Consider the following 17,027-nt stretch of genomic DNA (forward strand, 5'->3'; position numbering starts at 1 on the left):
GTGTTTCTTCCTCTGGGAAGCTTCTGTCTGTTTTTCCCCCTCATAAATCTGGGAAAGGCTACAGATGCCTCATGCAGGAAAAGAGTTGAACTATACTTACCCAGAGAAGAAGATCCGGATGACTGCATAAAACATGTCTGGATCTACATAATCTAGAGGAGCAATCAAAATGTGAACTTTACTACGGGCAAAAAAAGCAATTGGTTCCATATGCACGGGCTCTGCTGCCTTCCCAGGGCACCCCCTCTATCTGATCTGCACAGAAACCTGGAGGGAACACAGCAGCTGGAGGGGGAGGAATGTTCCCTTCTGTTACCCCCCTCACTGGCGCTGACGGGAGGGTTAAACGGTTCCAAATGCTGCCTTTTTCTATTTGTGGTTACTTCCCTCTTCTGCACTTAAACAACAATCACCAAAAAGAGAGGTCAAGGCCATCTTTAAAAAATTAATATTTTAAACAGACAGAGAGAATGAAAGAATGTGGGAAGCAGAAAGGAGAAAAGCAGAGAGAAAGAATCTGCTCTCTTCAAGGCTTTCAGAAGAGAGGACCGCTGAACCCCTGGGTGCATTTCTGTGTCGTCAACAAAGGGCAGAGAGTGGAGGATCCTGTGCTCAGGCTCTGCCACACTTGGTCGGACACAGCCTCACTCATTAGTCCGTGCAGCTCGTTGGGTGTGCGTGTGTTGTTGTTGTTTCTGTTTTTTGGGGTTTTTCTTTTGACGGTGCCACATGTGGGACCTTAGTTCCCCAACCAGGGATCCAACCCACGGCCTCTGCATTGGAAGCCCCTAGTCTTAACCACTGGACCACGGGGAAGTCCCTGTGCAGCTTATTTTGAATCTAAGCCCATGCGCGGGGATAATTGATCCCACTAGCTTATTAACTTGTGTGTGTAAAGAAGCACGTCCTCACATTTGCACCGAATTTCTTTTCATCCACTTTTGAACCTTATTCTCTCTTCTTCTCACAGTGCGGCCCCTCTGGGAGCTGACATGTTTCTCTCATCCAGATTCCTGTCTATGTCTCTGTGTTTCGGAGAAAAAAAGAAACACCTTTTGGGGTACACGGGCCTCTCACTGCTGTGGCCTCTTCCGTTGCGGAGCACAGGCTCCGAATGCGCAGGCTCAGCGGCCATGGCTCACGGGCCCAGCCGCTCCGCGGCACGTGGGATCTTCCCGGACCGGGACTCGAACCCGTGTCCCCTGCATCGGCAGGCGGACTCTCAACCACTGCGTCACCAGGGAAGCCCAAGAAACATCTTTTTGATGAGACCTAAATAACGGCATCTCTATACCATCAATTTACCTTTTCCACCGTCACACCTGATCTCTGGTCCTCCAGCTCTGTCTTCTCTGAAGCCCCCTGGGCTCAGGTACCTCACATCTCCCATCAGCCGCAGGCTTCCCAGGGCCTCTGAGGGCTGTCACACCCTCCCTGCTCCTGTGCTGGACTGTTCTCTGGGCCCTATTTCTGGGTCTTTCCCATTTGGTGCTCGGTTCCCACAAATATGCTAAGTACTATGTACAAATTTTTGCTGAAGCAGTAATGACTGGAGATAATTTAATGTTTTACCCAACTTATCATATTTAAGGAGGAAAAGCCAAATGATTATTTCAGTAAATGTGAGATAAATTTTGTTTGTTTGTTTGTTTGTTTTTGGCTGTACCACATGGCTTGCAGAATCTTAGTTCCCTGATCAGGAACTGAATCCAGGCCCTCGGCAGTGAAAGCGCAGAGTCCTAACCACTGGACCACCAGGGAAGTCCCCAAGAGCCACCATCTTTTTTTTTTTTTTTGCAGTACACGGGCCTCTCACTGTTGCGGCCTCTCCCGTTGCGGAGCACAGGCTCCGGACGCGCAGGCCCAGAGGCCATGGCTCACGGGCCCAGCTGCTCCGCGGCATGTGGGATCTTCCCGGACAGTGGCATGAACCTGTGTCCCCTGCATTGGCAGGCAGACTCTCAACCACTGCGCCACCAGGGAAGCCCAGTTATAAGTATTTAAATGAAAAAACAAAACAATGTTATTCTCAAATAATATTTTTCTACATAGAAAACCTAGATAATCAACAGATCATCATTAGAATTAATAAGAGTGTTTATCAAAGTGCTAGATTCAAGGTTCATACTAAATATCAATTTCATTCTATAAACCAAGAACAAACAGGAATTAGTTCAATCAAAAGATGCCATATTGGCTAGAAACAAAAATATAAAGTAACTATGAATAAAGCGGAATATATCTAAATCTCTTACCTTGAAATAAGTCAAAGTAATTTAAGAAAATGTGTCTTTGTTCACGGACAAGAAAACTCAGTATCAGTATCTAGGAAAATAAATGTATCTAAAGAAGAGTTTTTTGTTTTGTTTTGTTTATTTTGTTTTTATTGTATATTCAAGTATTTAATGTAATTACTGATATATTTTGGTTATATATTCACTTTTATTTATTTTGTCTTTGTCTCATATTCTCTGTTCCCTCTTTTCTTCTTTTTTGACTTTCATGAAAAAAATGTTTTAAATTATTTTATTTTCCCCCTTATTATCATTACTTTCCCCCTCTTAATGCTATTCTTTTAGTGGTCATTCTTGAGATTACAACAGATATCTTTGATTCAATAGATCTACTAAAATTAGTACTTTTACCACTTCCCAATCAATACAAGGTCTGTAGAATACTTTATCCTATTTAACCCCTTTGCCTTTTGTGCTATTGTTATCATTTATTTTATTTCTACATACATTTTAAACCTACATTATTATTGTTGTATAAAGTCAATAATCATTTGAATTTAACCACATAGTTACCGTCTCTTGCTCTTCATTCTCTCCCGTATTTCTGTGTTTACATCTGGAATCTTTGTACTTTTGCCCAAAGAACTCAACTGAATATTTATTTTAGTGTGGGTCCTTTGGCAATAAGTTTTCAGAGTTTTTATTTGCCTGAAAATATCTTTGTTTTAATTTCAAATTTGAAAGATATTTTGGCGAGGTGTGTGATGCCACATTGGAAGTTATTTTGTTTCTGCACTTCAGTGGTATCATTCCATTGTCTTGGTTTCTTTTTTTCTGTTGACAAGTCTTCTTATTTCTTTAAAGAAGAGTTTTCTATCTGGATAAATTTCAGGCCATGTGGGAAGAGAATAACACCCAGCAATATGAAGGCATGATTCGGAGAGCACGTTAATGTCTTTACGTTAGTCTCCACCTGTCCATCTGCCCTGATCAGAGGACAGAAGACTAGATAGAATATCAAAATCAGGTAATTTTTCTCCAAATTAATATACAGATTTAATGCAATTTGAGCAAAATTCTTAACAGAATTTTTTATTGGGATTTGACAAGCTGATTCTAAGTTTATATGAAAAGCAAAGGGTCAAAGACAGGACGCGTGCCCCTGGAGAAAGCAAGGTGAGGGGGATTTTCTCCACCTGAAAATGAGAAACACTATGAAGCTATGGTTCATTTAAGACAGATGGTTTTGGTGTGGGGAAAGACAAACAGACGATGAAACGGAATAGGGAGCCTGGAAAGAGATCCAATCATTTAAGAAAATCTGATGGAAGACAGTGTTAGTATTGTAGATTAGTGATTATTCACAGAAGGGAAATTGAATTTATTTCCTATGTCATACTGTATAGAGATAATAATTATATGTGTATTAAGGGGTGAAAGGTGAAAGACAGACAACATCAACTACAGAAAAAAATGTAGAAAAATATATCTATGACCTCTGATTATGAAATTATATCTTATGCCAGACTTCCTAAAAATAAACTGTTACAAAAGTAAATACTGTGACTATATTTAAATTAAGAACTTCTGCTTTCAAAATGCAGAATGAGACAAACCACAGCACTTGCAATCCATAACTAACAAAGATCACCCTCCAGAGTGTACCCAAAAACTTATTAAAGGCAATGAGTAAAAGATAAAAGACATTTCCAAAAATAAGGAAAGCCATGCATTTCACAAATCAGGGACACACACGATGAGCACGCAGGAGCACAGGCCCTTCCACCCCCATCCCAGACACACAGACAGTTAACTCATTAGAAAACAGGGAAATGCAAGAGTGACATCATCTGCATGGCAGAATAAGAGTTTTCTACTATCTTCCCCACAAAGAACATTGTTTTAGACAGTCACCCGTGGATAAGACAGCCTTTGTGGAAGTCCAGGAGTCCAGTGAAAGGTTCCAGAACACCACTGGAGCAAAAAAAAAAAAAAAAAAAAAATCTAAGAGTGGATGCACTGAAGAGGGTAGGAAGGATATTTCACTTTACCCACATCACCCCTTCCCCAGGGCAGCACAGCACAGGGCCAAGAGAGACCTTCTTGGCACAATCCTGAGGGTGGCAAGAATGAGCCTTTGCAGATAGGTGGCGAGCAAGTACTGCGGGACTCTGTGGGATTGGGAGAAAGCAAACACACTTGAGAGTTTAGCACTGCCCTAGGGGAAGCAAAGGAAGAATGTCAGCTCCTGGCCTGGCTTTGCAGGATCAAAAGAAGGCATGCACGATGAAGAGGATTAGGAATTCTGCCACAAGAGGGAGCAAGAAGACTGGAGCAGGTGTATCCGTAGAAAGTGTGAAAAAAGCCTCAGAATCCCTACCAGGGCTGATGGAAGGTATTTCTCTCCCTAAACCAGGTAGAGAACATCTATTAACGTGGGGCTGGTGAAGGACATGAGCCACATAAAAACTCTTGCTTCTGGATCTGATGTGTGTACACTTGGGCTAAGAAGAGCAGTTCCTGAAAGCCAGTGTCATTATCCTACAGGGAGCATAGAAGATCCAAGAAGACACCTGAGTTAAGTCTCCCCCCTTTCCTTCCCTGTGTCTTCCTAGGGGAGTGGAAAAATGGCCCCATGGACTGCAGTTTCTGCCCCGATGGCCAAGCCCAGGTGCACTTAGTGGATGGGGCTAGATGTCTTCCAAAGTGGATGTTGCTATTGTTCAGAAAAACACAAAACACTTTGGTCAAGTATCTTGTTCTTTTAAATCTAAGTGACTCTCAAGAAAAATACAATGTCTGCTTTGGATTAGTTCACTCTCATCTCATTTTATCATAAGCATTATTTTTGTTTTGCTTGGAAAACCTAAGGAAACTTGCTTTTACAACTTTTCAGGGTTAGGGATTTAGGTTTTATACTGAGAAGTGGCCTTTAAACAAAACAAGACTCAGCAAATCCTTGCTTTGGGTCAGTACTAAAACCACAGACCCAGAATCACTGCAGTATTTTCATATGACATTATTAATGTTCATTATGGTCATCCCACTCAGGAAGGTAAGGCAGTCAATGCTCCATTACTGACACCTAAAACAAAGCACTGTAGGTGCATAATGGAAATATACATCTGATGGACCTGACCACCAAACTGTGTCTTTTTGGGGTAATTCCACCTTTTTTTTTTTTGGTATGGGGGCTTCTCACTGTTGTGGCCTCTCCCATTGCGGAGCACAGGCTCCAGACGCACAGGCTCAGCAGCCATAGCTCACGGGCCCAGCTGCTCCACGGCATGTGGGATCTTCCCGGACTGGGGCACGAACCTGCACCCCCTGCATCGGCAGGCAGACTCTTAACCACTGCGCCACCAGAGAAGCCCGTAATTCCCCCTTTTAAAGCCACGTATTTCCACTGAATGTCTCAGCATCACCTTAAATGTGACATGTTTCAGAGCAAGTATTGTTTCCTTTCCCCATGTTCCCTATTTACTTTGAAAATCAATCTGCCAACCAAGCAGAACTTGATTCAATCTTCCAAATAACAGATCTTTGCCAGAGGCCTCATGACTTTTTTCAACCAGCTTTGAAATCATACATATGTATATACCCTTGATCCCTCTTCCTGCCTTGGTTTACACTTAAGCTCTGCCAATCCTCAGCCCTTCTCCTTGGGGAGTCTTGTTTATTTCTCCTGTTGCAGTCACTGCTCCATCCCTTGCCCCATTCCTGGGTTTGGCAGCATTGCTGATAGGGTTTAAGCAGCTGTATATGCCTGGATGAGACCAGGGCTGAAATCTGAGTGTAAACAGGAGTTAAGTAGGCAGAGGGTGAGTTAGGAAGAATGTCTGAAGCAGAAGGAATAGTCCGTACACAAGCCTTGAAGTGGAAAAAGATCTTTTCAGGAACAAAAAGCTAGTGTCAGAAAGAATAAGTGAAGGGAAAGATGATGTGAAATAAATTAAAATTAAAATAGCCTGGGGTCAGTTCATCTTGGGTCTTGCAGAATAGGTTAAGGATTTTGGCCTTATCCTTAGAATAATGGATAAACTAGTGCTTTCAGTTGAAATCTAACGTGATAGACACGTGTAGTTTTAAATTTTCTAGTAGCCATATTTCAAAAGGTAAAAAAAATGGAAAAATTAATATCAATACTATATTTTAGTTAACTCCAAATATCCAAAATATTATCATTTCAGTATGTAATCAATATAAAAATTATTAATGTGGTTTTTAAAAGTAATTATTTGAAATCCTGGGTATATTCTTATAGATTTAAAATTTATTTTATACTTAGAGTGCATTTTAATTCGGATGCTGAATTTTCAACAGTTAAGTGAAAGGTAATCTTTCTAACAATGAAGCTGTGTCTAACAGAAAAGTATTGGACACTGATTCAGTTTTTCGACTTCAATTTCAATTAGTTAAATTTAAATACAATAAAAAATTTAGTTCCTCAGTCACACCGGCCATATAGCAAGTGTTCAGTGGCCATGTGTGACTAGAGGTTACCATATTGGACTGTGCCAGGAGGGCAACTGGAGGGTTTTAAGAGTCAAAGTGATGCAATCAACCTGCACTCCTAAAAGTTGATTCAGGCTTCTGTGAAGAGCATGGATTCGCCTAGGTAAAGGGCAGATGAGAGAAAGGATTGAGAAGGCCACTGCAGGAGTGCTGGCAGGAGATGATGATAGGTGCAGAGGAAGTGATGGTGGAAACACAGGGAAAGGAAGAGATGCCAACAGCAGTCCAGAAAGAGACTTCCCTCTGTTGTAATGGAATGTTGTTTTACTTGGACCTCTCCTTCCCCTGACAAAAACAACAAAAAGCTGGATAAATATGAAAACATCCTAAAGGCAATCAAAGAGCTCAAAAGACAGCAAGGAACCACCAAGCAAATATTGCAAGGGAAAGCAGAAACCCAAGGAGGTAGAAAAGAAGACCAGCAGAGATAGTTGTCCCTGAAATCACTTGCCCATCCAGATTCGCCAGGGCTCTGGTTTAGTGGCTTCTCTGTACGATGGGAGCCCTGGTCCCAGCTTTGGTGAGGAATTTTACACCAGACCCTCCCCATATTATCCGCAGAGCCCCAAATGCCTATACTCACAACCTCCGAGTGAATCAGGGCCCCGCTGTACCCCCGTTTGCCACAGGAGACAGAATTAGAACTAACTTTGGCACCAAGCCAAAGAGGACTAAAAAATAATCTGTCCCTAAAAAGTTGTGACCTTTTCTTTTGCACATTTTTAGCCCAAGTTCAGTTGTCGGGTCCTTACTTGTTCAACATGATTTAAGATGATCCAGAATTTTAGAGTTCCAAAGAACCAGGAAGAACCAAATACAAATATTTCTCTCTCCTAGTCCCAAAAGCCTGCTTACAGATGATGTTTCAAAGACAATGAACATTACAAGGTGAAAAAGCACAGAAAAAAACATGACAGCCACTGTGAGGACTGAAAAAGAAAGAAAAGGTTAAAAAAACAAGAAGGAGGGAAGGGATGTGGGAACAGATGTATATGTATGACTGATTCACTTTTTTATAAAGCAGAAACTAATAATAAAAAGAAAACCAAGAAGGAAAGAGAAACCAGTTTCAAATATCAGAATTACCACATCTTTAGGCGTGACTTTGAAAATTCCTGGAAAGGAGGCTTTAGAGAGGAAGGGAGCACACAATTCGTGCTAAAGTTTGGCTCAGAAAGAAGAATCGTTGGGTAAGCTCCATTTGGGGGAGGAAAGCAGTGCAGCTGGGCTCTATTTATCAGGCAGAAGAAATTCAACAACCATAAACCACAATCAATCACTAAAATATCCGTGCGATTCCTTACACCTTGCAGATTTTATTGTTTGTTATCTTTTTTTTTTTTTTTTTTTTTTTTTGCAGTACGAGGGCCTCTCACTGTTGTAGCCTCTCCCGTTGTGGAGCACAGGCTCCGGACGCGCAGGCTCAGCAGCCATAGCTCACGGGCCCAGCTGCTCCACAGCATGTGGGATCTTCCCGGACCGGGGCACGATCCCACGTCCCCTGCATCGGCAAGCGGACTTTCAACCACTGCGCCACCAGGGAAACCCTGTTATCATTTTTATAATTTCACCTTTCTGGTTACTGTGGCTGCATAACAAACCACTCCAAACTCAGTGGCACAGAATGACCATCGTTTTACGCTCATGGACTCAGGGCAGGAATTAGGGCGAGACACAGTGGAGATGGCCTGTCTCTGCTTCACAGTGGTTGGGTCCTCAGCTGAGGAGATGGAAGAGTGAGGATGCCTGGAAAGTGGGAACTTAGACTCATCTGAGGGCTTATTCGCCCCTGTGCTAGGTGCTAATTGGAGCACCTACAGTTGGCCTCCCTGTGTGCTTTGACATCCTCATTCACAGCCACGGTGGCCACAGAATTGATGGACTTTTTACATGGTGGCTCAGTATACAGGGTGGCAGCTGCTGCATCACTTTTTCTAGCCTTGTCTGGGAAGTCACGCTGTGTCACTTCCGCTGAGTTCTACTGATCGCGGGCATGTCAGAAGCCCGCCTACGTCACAAGCCAGGACACGGGCTTTGATGAGAGGAATATCCGGGCCACATGGTACAGGAGCCCTGAGGATGGATGGTGTTGTTGTGGCCATTTTTGAAAACTGCAGGCTGATACATTCATCTATTTCACTGCAGTGACTAGTAGTGAAACCTTTAAAATACATGATGTCTGTGTGGGAAAATTTGCCTTTGGGGGACACAAGGGAAATCACCCCGTCACCTGCCCAGGCCATCAGACCTCCTGCAGAGGATGATCAAGAAAGCATCAGGGTTGGCCTGGGCTGAATAAGTGCCTTTGAAAATGAGTGCTAGGGAAGCATGTGAGAGCCAGACAGGGCTGTGCCACCTTACTGGGACACACCCCGTGACACGGTGGAGGGCCTCCTGTGACCTTCCAAACCACTCACTTCTGCTTATTCGTACGATCTGAAGACCCTGCAACGTCCCTCTAGTGGTCTTCACATCCTGAGTAATACACACAGGGCATCTTGCAAAACTAAAATCCATCTCACTAAGCTGGGAGAGCTTGTTTGGCAGGAGACCTACTGATGTGATCGGGAGGAATTTAAAATGAAAAATCAGGGAAATGGGGAGATGTGAGTCAAACATGTGAAACAGGGGCATTGAATAGAAAGAATACATAACCCTGTGACTTCAGATGGACTTTCCCGGAGAGTCCGGGATGACCAGGAAATCTATCCTTTTCATGAAAAGTCATAAAGCTGAGCACCATCCGGTCTCCGGCTCCCTCCCTCCTGTCCTGTTTCCTACAAACACTCTCTTTTTCCAGAATCTGTTTTGTTTTCCAGTGAAGAAGGACTTAGGGAAACTGACACTTAGCTGCTTTTCCCTTGTTAAACAGATCACGCCCATTTTCCCCCTTAAATTTTTGAGATTCTTCTGCCAGGGGAAGTTGAAGAGCTGCTCAGACATTGGACAGGAAGGCAGTTGCCAGAATAATATGTAACCAGTTGCAGGAAGGGGGGGCCCCTTAAGTGGCCACACTTATGGTAACCCATCCCTGCACTGGCCACAGAGGAGAGCTGGAGAAGCCAAGGCCAGTCATGTCCTCCGGTTCCAGGGTCACTGCTGGATGAAGCAGGTACAAGCCATGTTGTGTGCCCTTCCCCTCCTCCCAAGCTTCGTGCAAGACCTCAACACACAAAGAAATACATGACCGCCGAAGAGAGGAAATTAGCCTAATCACAAGAACATAGAAAGACTAAACCAGGAGAATATCCCTGCCAACGGAGAGGTCATTTTCCAATAGCACGAGCGGCCGTTACCTAAAACAAAGCTAGGACAGCAGTGCCTTCTCATGGATGCTGCCTACCTCCAGGCCCTTTCTCCCCCGCAAGCGATCCCTCAGCCTTCAGGAGCCCCTTACCATGCATTTGTCCCAAGGCTCTGGTGATGTCCTGAATGGAGAGTCTCAGTCGCTGGAGGGCTTGGAGCAGGGAGTCTGGGCTGGGCAGCAAGACGGCATTCACTGCCTGAACGAGGGCCTGGGGATGAGATTCAGTCTCACAATGCATTAGCGTTCACTGAAGGCCCATTGAGATGCAGTGAGCCTCAGAGATGGGGGAATCCAGGAAAGGCAGCCCTCTGCCTGCTGGACTGTGTGACAGGGCTCCCCAGGGAGTGCGCCTAAACGACATTTGCCATGAGGTCCTTCTCAAAGGAGAATCTTCCTGGTCACCTCCCAGATGGACCTGGTGAGGTCTTTCTGGATCTTTCCACTGGCTGATACTTGTTGTGCCTCTCAGGGGTCTCACTCTGTCATTTTCCTCCTTTCTGCTTCCTGAGTTATGACACAGGAGGGTTCTTTCTACTCCTGCGTCTTGGCTCAGGACGGCCCCACCCCTGAGCTCTGTGTTACAGAAAATCAGAATCTGTGGAGCCCTCAGCTCAGACCCCCCTTCATTAGCAGTCTCGACCTTATCTGAGCTATATTTGGAAGACCAGTATTTTATTCTGTATCTTGCTATGGACTAAACACACGGATAAGAAGTAAAGTGACCACATAGTTTCACTTCTGAGAGTGCAAGAGGGAGCTATAATAATTGTAGACCAATCTGGTCACCCTACAGTAGGTACAGTAGGCACCCAAAATATGCTTACCAGGGAAGGGGGTGAGGAAGCACAGAAATCTAACTTCAGTACCTTCAGGCAGGGCCTGGATTCTCTGGCAGACACCTGACCTTTCTGGGACCTGCCTGACCCCTAAAGGAATTCAAGTTTACAACCCCCAGGGCTAGGTAATCTCAAGGATGGTTCATTTTCACTCAGAGCCCTTGCATGGTAGTTCCAGCCATCAGCATCTCTCTCTCTCTCTCTGTCTCTGTCTGTCTCTCTCTCTGCTTAATTCCTTTACATTACTCAGGTATTAACTTTCAGACCTGTCATTTCCCTTGGAAAGCTTTGCCCGACCCCTCAAGTCTGAACTAGGTTTTAGACATCTTTTCATGAAACACGGCACTTTTTTTCATGTTACTCCCTACCTCGATGCACCCTCCTCCACTGGATCCTGAGCCTCTGTGGAAGCCAGAGCAATGTCTGTCTTATTCCCCCAGATCTCCCATTGCCTAGAACAATGCTTGTTTGTTGATGGGCAAACGGTCAACTGCGTGTTTTACAGTAGTTGAGGAAAGGTAGATACCTCTGTGGGCCAGAACTTAAATCTCTTTGCTCAACTAACCAAGTAAGATGAGGCCTATATTGATGAATTCACTGCAGGGAAGGGGCCTGGGTGGGAAGCAAAGCTCAGACTGACTTTTCATTTAGAAAAAAAAAAAAAAAAGTTCTGTGAGTGGGAAGATACCTTAATCCCGGGTACAGCCGCTTTCTCCACCAAAACAGTCACCAGTATAAAACCACGCAGGCTTTCTCCCCCAGGGAATAAGAAAATGGGGTCCAAGTTCCTTGGGAGGGACATGACCACGTGGTTAGAAAGGTCTGGATACAGTGAGTACGCACGGCCAAGCGGTGGCCTCGAGTCAGGTAACTGCTAGTCCAAGGTGGAACCAGAGGTTGATGTTCTCCTCTCCACAGGGCAGCCCAAGGATGGGCATCTTCCCTCCAGCAACATTCAGGTAGGAAAGAGACAGATCTGCTCCAGCCCAAGTTCACCTGAGGACTCTCAAAGTCTAGCATGGCCCGGATGGTCCCAGACCATCCCCCCCCACCCCACCCCCGCCCCTGCTGTGGAACTGCTAAAGCACGAGTGGACAAGTAGGGCTGATTCTTCACAGGGCCAGTCCAGGGCCCATCACACCCTTCCTGTTAGGAGCACAGTGTCTTAATGCTGCAGTGACCACAGGCAACAGCTAATTCCATGCTCCTTTTTTACAGACAGAAAACTATGGCCCAAAGAAGCAAAATCGCTTCCCCAGTTGCATCCAGCTGGTTAGTCACTGGACCTGGTCCAGAACAGTTTCATAGCTCAGGCTAGTCCTCTCTCTAATTAGTCATTTTCCCCCCAAATTCTGTATTATAATAGTGAAAGCTGACGACTGTTATAGAGGGATCATTCTTAAATGATCAGTTATCACATGGATTCAAATAGCCCAGAGGTGGATCCAGTCTACAAAACATAAAACTTCATTCCATAAGCCACTTCTGCCACTAAAACATGAGAAGACGTGAAAAACAAACACAAAAGATAACTCAGTCAGGGACCCCCGTAGTTTCAGCAGAGTCACATTAGTGTGGGAGATGGGGTCTTCATGCTTCATCTCTCCATCTTCTGAGCTATAGCTTTTATACTGAGCCCCTTTATTGAGCTGAGGTTTGGTGACCGGAGAGGCAGTGTCAACTTAGAGGTTAACTGTGCTCCCTGGGGAAACAGGAGCCTAAGAACATCTGGACCAGACTTGCCCCACGAGCTCCAGTCTATGTAATATTTCAAAGGGATTCTGTATCTGTAGCAGCCACAGCCAGCAATTTGGCCTTTCAGAGAAGTTAGAGTGAGACCAGAGATCCTTCGCAGATCATTAGACTTCAAAAAATCACAGAGAATTGGAGAACTGGTGAAGTTTTGGTGTTTTGGGGGGTTTTGGTTTGTTTTTTTTGCTCTTCTTACATTGCATTTTACTTGTTTTATTATGTACAAATTGGAAAATGTAGTAAAGAAAATTAATCCCTTAATCTCTACAAAGCAGAGGCAACTACTGTTAACTTTTGGGCTGTTGATTTGGGGCACATTTCCTTCTACTATTTTTTCATGCATTTTTATATGTTTTATGTACTATACATGCAGTGTGGTATGCTTTCTCTTCTTTGCTTGTGGGTTTTATTGTAAGCTTTTACAATTAGCAAGGATCCTAAAGTGAGTGAAGGATTTCTGAGAACTTACCTGATTTCCAGGGGTCTAGTCCAATTTCAGTTATTGACAAAAGGAAAGAAAAAAAAAAGAACAAATCAGTTTGCAAACCTGATATACCTTCTAGGGTCACGTGGACACAGGCATGCACACTTGTGTGCAAATGCACGTGCAGACACACACACAACGTGCACAGTTTGGATGTCACGGGTTGTGACTAGACCGTGGGCCTGAGGGGAGCAGAATAGACCACCCCAAATATGCCACTTAGGTGTATTGATTATTTTGAATTAAAGGTACTTGAGAAACAGCAGGTGCCAAAAGGACACTCGGACCTCTTTGTACCCCTGAAAGTAGGAAATAAATTTCCCATGTGAAGGCGCCCTCCCTGTCGGGAAGTAGAGAGACAGCCTTATCACCAGAGACAGGAATTCAGGGCTGAGAAGCCTGTATAAACAAACCTTGTTACTTCTTTCCTAGTTAGCTAACCCAAGCCCCAAAGCCTGGGTCTTGTCAATTCTTCATAAATGCATTGCTTCCTCATCTAGAAGATGTACAAGCTTCCGGCTTTAGTCGCATATTCGAGTCTCATATTTTTATGGGGCTCTAATACGTACAAAATTAAATTTGTTTTTCTCCTCTTCACCTATCTGATGTCAATTTGATTATTAGACCAGCTAAGCAGCCTCAATGGGAAGAAGGGCAAGGTTTTCCTCCCCTACAGTCCTCGGAGCCACCAAGAGGGAGATAGATAGATCTCAATTTACATATCAGCCCCAGAGCATTTAGCCTGTGGCCATGCTGACAATGGATCTTGCTCCTTTTATATACTTGTAATTACCTGCCCCAATGTGTTCAGAGTGGGTTGAGAGGAAGCTCCTGGGAACTGTGATTTTTGAACTTGTGTTCAAGTTCACCCCCCCCCCTTTTTTTTTTTTTTGCGGTACGCAGGCCTCTCACTGTTGTGGCCTCTCCCGTTGCGGAGCACAGGCTCTGGACACGCAGGCTCAGCGGCCATGGCTCACGGGCCCAGCCGCTCCGCGGCACGTGGGATCTTCCCGGACCGGGGCACGAACCCGTGTCCCCTGCATCGGCAGGCGGACTCCCAACCACTGCGCCACCAGGGAAGCCCACACCCCTTCTTTGGCACCATAAATCAGGTAATAAATATGAACATGTCTAATCACAAAATAGCTGACAAAGCCTGGATTTTTCCTGCAGAGAGAAGGAAAAGTCAAGACTCTCCCTTACCTGGTTTTAATCTGTGCAAATCCCAAACACCCTCTCCCGCTCTTACCTTCCGGGGTTCCTAGTAGCCCAGTTGGCCAGAACCAAGTCCGCGTGAAGCAGGATAGGAGGGAGCCCCAAGTTCCTGGACACCTCGACCAAGGGAAGGGCAAGGGTTCTCGGCAGAACCTTGCAGACATAAATCCAGACAATTAGCACATTCTAGCAAGAATGCAGCAGAGGAAGCAATCTGTCTTTTATTCTGGCAATCTTGTGGTAGAGAACGAGCCGGGGATAAAAGTGGAATTATGTGAGTGATCCATATACACACACCTCATTCTCATATTTATTCTGTTAACAACCTAGTAGATATATTGTTTATGAGTATGGTCTGAAATATATATGAAAATTACAAAACTGGAACACACACACTTACACATCTAGTATAAAATAATCTCTGAATATTGTGCAGAGAAGGGCCTGAGCAAATGTTTAAGCATAAATGGGGGCTGAGTTGATGAGCAGTGGGAAAAAATCTCTCTCTATCTATATATATCTCTCCAGATAAATAGATAGACACATAGAGATATGTAGCTATCTAGATATATGTGTGTTTTTGTGTATAGTCTTAGTTTTAGGAGCATATGCGTATGTGTTTGTATGCACACGCGGCACGCACGTGTGTGTGTATGTGTGTGTGTGTGTGTGTGCGTGTCCTCTCCTCAGGGAGAGGGATGGGAAGGATAGAATGCTTCATCAAACCCAATAACAACTTCCAGTAAGTCACCTCAAGACAGTCCCCATTCAACCCCTGAGTTATCCTAGGACACCCTAAAGAACCCCATATGCCCCCACATCCAGAAAAACTACCCGGACCCATGGGGGTGCCAGTGGGGGACTCCAACCACGAACAAGGCTAAATTAGTCCACATCCAAAAGAACATTCTTATGCTTCCTGTCTCCCACTTCCATTTTCCTTCCCCTTAATCTACTCAAAGAAGTCCCGCTTCTGCCTTTGTTTTCCCTTAGATTTTTAGAGAGAGTTGGGACAGAACTCTTTCCAGGTAGAAAACAATAAAGAGCTTTAAAGAATTTCAGATTCAAACCTAAGGCCAACTTCCCTTGGGGGGCAGCGGATGAGGAGCGCAGCGCAGAAGTGAGGTGTCTCCAGAGTGAAGAAGTTACGGGAGGAGATACAAAGAAGGTAAGAGATGGCCCGAGGCGGGGGTGGGGTGTGACAGGGGGCTCCCACCCCTTCCCCTGATTGAGGATTGTGGTTTGGAGAACAGAGGAGGAGGGAAGCCCATTGGGATGCCCTGTCGTATGTGCCTAGATCTCAGACTTTCCAACATCAGACACGTGACTCTTTTTAAAGAGTCTGAAGCAGCTCTATGCTTTCCTCTTCTCTCCTTCCTTACATTCCTTTCTTTTTCTCACTGGGAGTCTCCTGAATTTACTTGAGAGAGAAAAGGTAGAATCAACCAAGCACACAAAATAAGCACAGGCTGCTGACTCAAGCAGGAAGTACTGGAACAAGGGTAACACCCTCATTTCTGGAGAATGTCCATTTATAAAAAAATGAAACTGATAGGAATTTATACTGCAGTCAGTGAAACAACGATTTCACGTTCCAAGTTTCTGACTGAAACTGTAAAAAGTTATGAAAAGATTCAGAAGAGATTTACATGAACTATTAAGAGACACAGACCAATATTTGGTAGATAGCAAGCAACACTCAAGAAAGTAAGATTAGTGTTATAAATGGCAATGTGTGCTTTTCCCCTCTGGGGAAAGAAGGTTACATTAGTGACATCAGAAGGTCTGAGTTGTGGCCCTGGATTTTCCACGAGCTTGCTCTCTGACCTTGGGCAAGGAATTGAACTCCTGTAGTCCTCAGCCATCTGTAAAATGGGCACAGCATGGCTGTACTTACCTTATGGGACTGTGAACACTGACTGTGATTACGGATATGTATAAGAGCACAAACTGCTGTGAAATGGAAATCATGAAGTTTTCTATGACACCTCAGAACTTGCCTTCAAATGCAGCTCTTCACAATTCTTGGAAGAGGGTGGGTGCCAGAAAAAACAAAATTCAAAAACTAATGAGAGGGCTACCCGTTCTAAGGAAAATTAACCTCCTGGCCAGTGGAAAATTGTGTTTTCATTTAAATGGGCCCTTTGTCCTTCCTTCACCTCATACCCAAAGGAAAGAACAAGAAAGGACCCGTTTTCCAGGCAAACAGAGAGCGTTTGCCAGGTGCAGCAGACCTGCCAGATGACAGGACAGGTGTCCCTTTGTCCCTACCTCTTTGGGCTGTGCCTCTCCATCCTGCCAGACATATCCCATGGTAATAAAGGTTAGGACCAGGTGTGCCAGCCGCTGTTCCCGGTAACCCGTGAGGAATTGGCAGTTCAAGAGGGGCATCTGTTCAAGAGAATTTCCAGAGATTACCAGCTGCAGGGGTGTGAAGGCTGCAGGGGTTCTGTGGCTTGAAGGGGTTATATTTCAGTGACGGGGATCCACACACCCCCCTTTCTGCCCTGATCTTAGGACACTGCGGTAGAGGAGGTATCCCAGATGATAAGTGTTCACGAAGTACCTACACCAAATTGTCCCCATGGTTGTGACGGTCACTGGTCACCATCACTGACAGCTTGGTTAGAGTGTTCTAGAATAACTCAGTCCCAAGACTGACATCATTTATTAAACGGGAGTGT

At 44.6% G+C, this 17,027-nt stretch overlaps 1 protein-coding gene across 9 annotated transcripts in view; it reads right to left on the bottom strand.

Moving 5' to 3' along the window:
* IDO2 (indoleamine 2,3-dioxygenase 2) overlaps window positions 1-17,027 on the bottom strand; it is a 45,059-nt gene that overhangs the window by 8,951 nt on the left and 19,081 nt on the right. For 3 of the 9 annotated variants that reach the window (XM_081220679.1, XM_081220682.1, XM_081220681.1), the window contains 7 exons: window positions 16,615-16,734; window positions 14,378-14,496; window positions 13,114-13,128; window positions 11,581-11,680; window positions 10,147-10,264; window positions 4,149-4,208; window positions 101-152 (listed from right to left, as the gene is read on the bottom strand). In XM_081220679.1, coding sequence (XP_081076805.1) covers window positions 101-152; window positions 4,149-4,208; window positions 10,147-10,264; window positions 11,581-11,680; window positions 13,114-13,128; window positions 14,378-14,496; window positions 16,615-16,734 — 584 coding nt within the window. Of the gene's footprint in view, window positions 1-100; window positions 153-4,148; window positions 4,209-10,146; window positions 10,265-11,580; window positions 11,681-13,113; window positions 13,129-14,377; window positions 14,497-16,614; window positions 16,782-17,027 lie in introns of all 9 variants that reach the window. The other 6 variants (XM_081220685.1, XM_081220680.1, XM_081220683.1 and 3 more) reach the window with 6 other exon arrangements.

The sequence above is a fragment of the Mesoplodon bidens genome (genome assembly GCF_964165515.1).
Source record: "Mesoplodon bidens genome assembly, chromosome: 20".
NCBI classification, from domain to species: Eukaryota; Metazoa; Chordata; class Mammalia; order Artiodactyla; family Ziphiidae; genus Mesoplodon; species Mesoplodon bidens.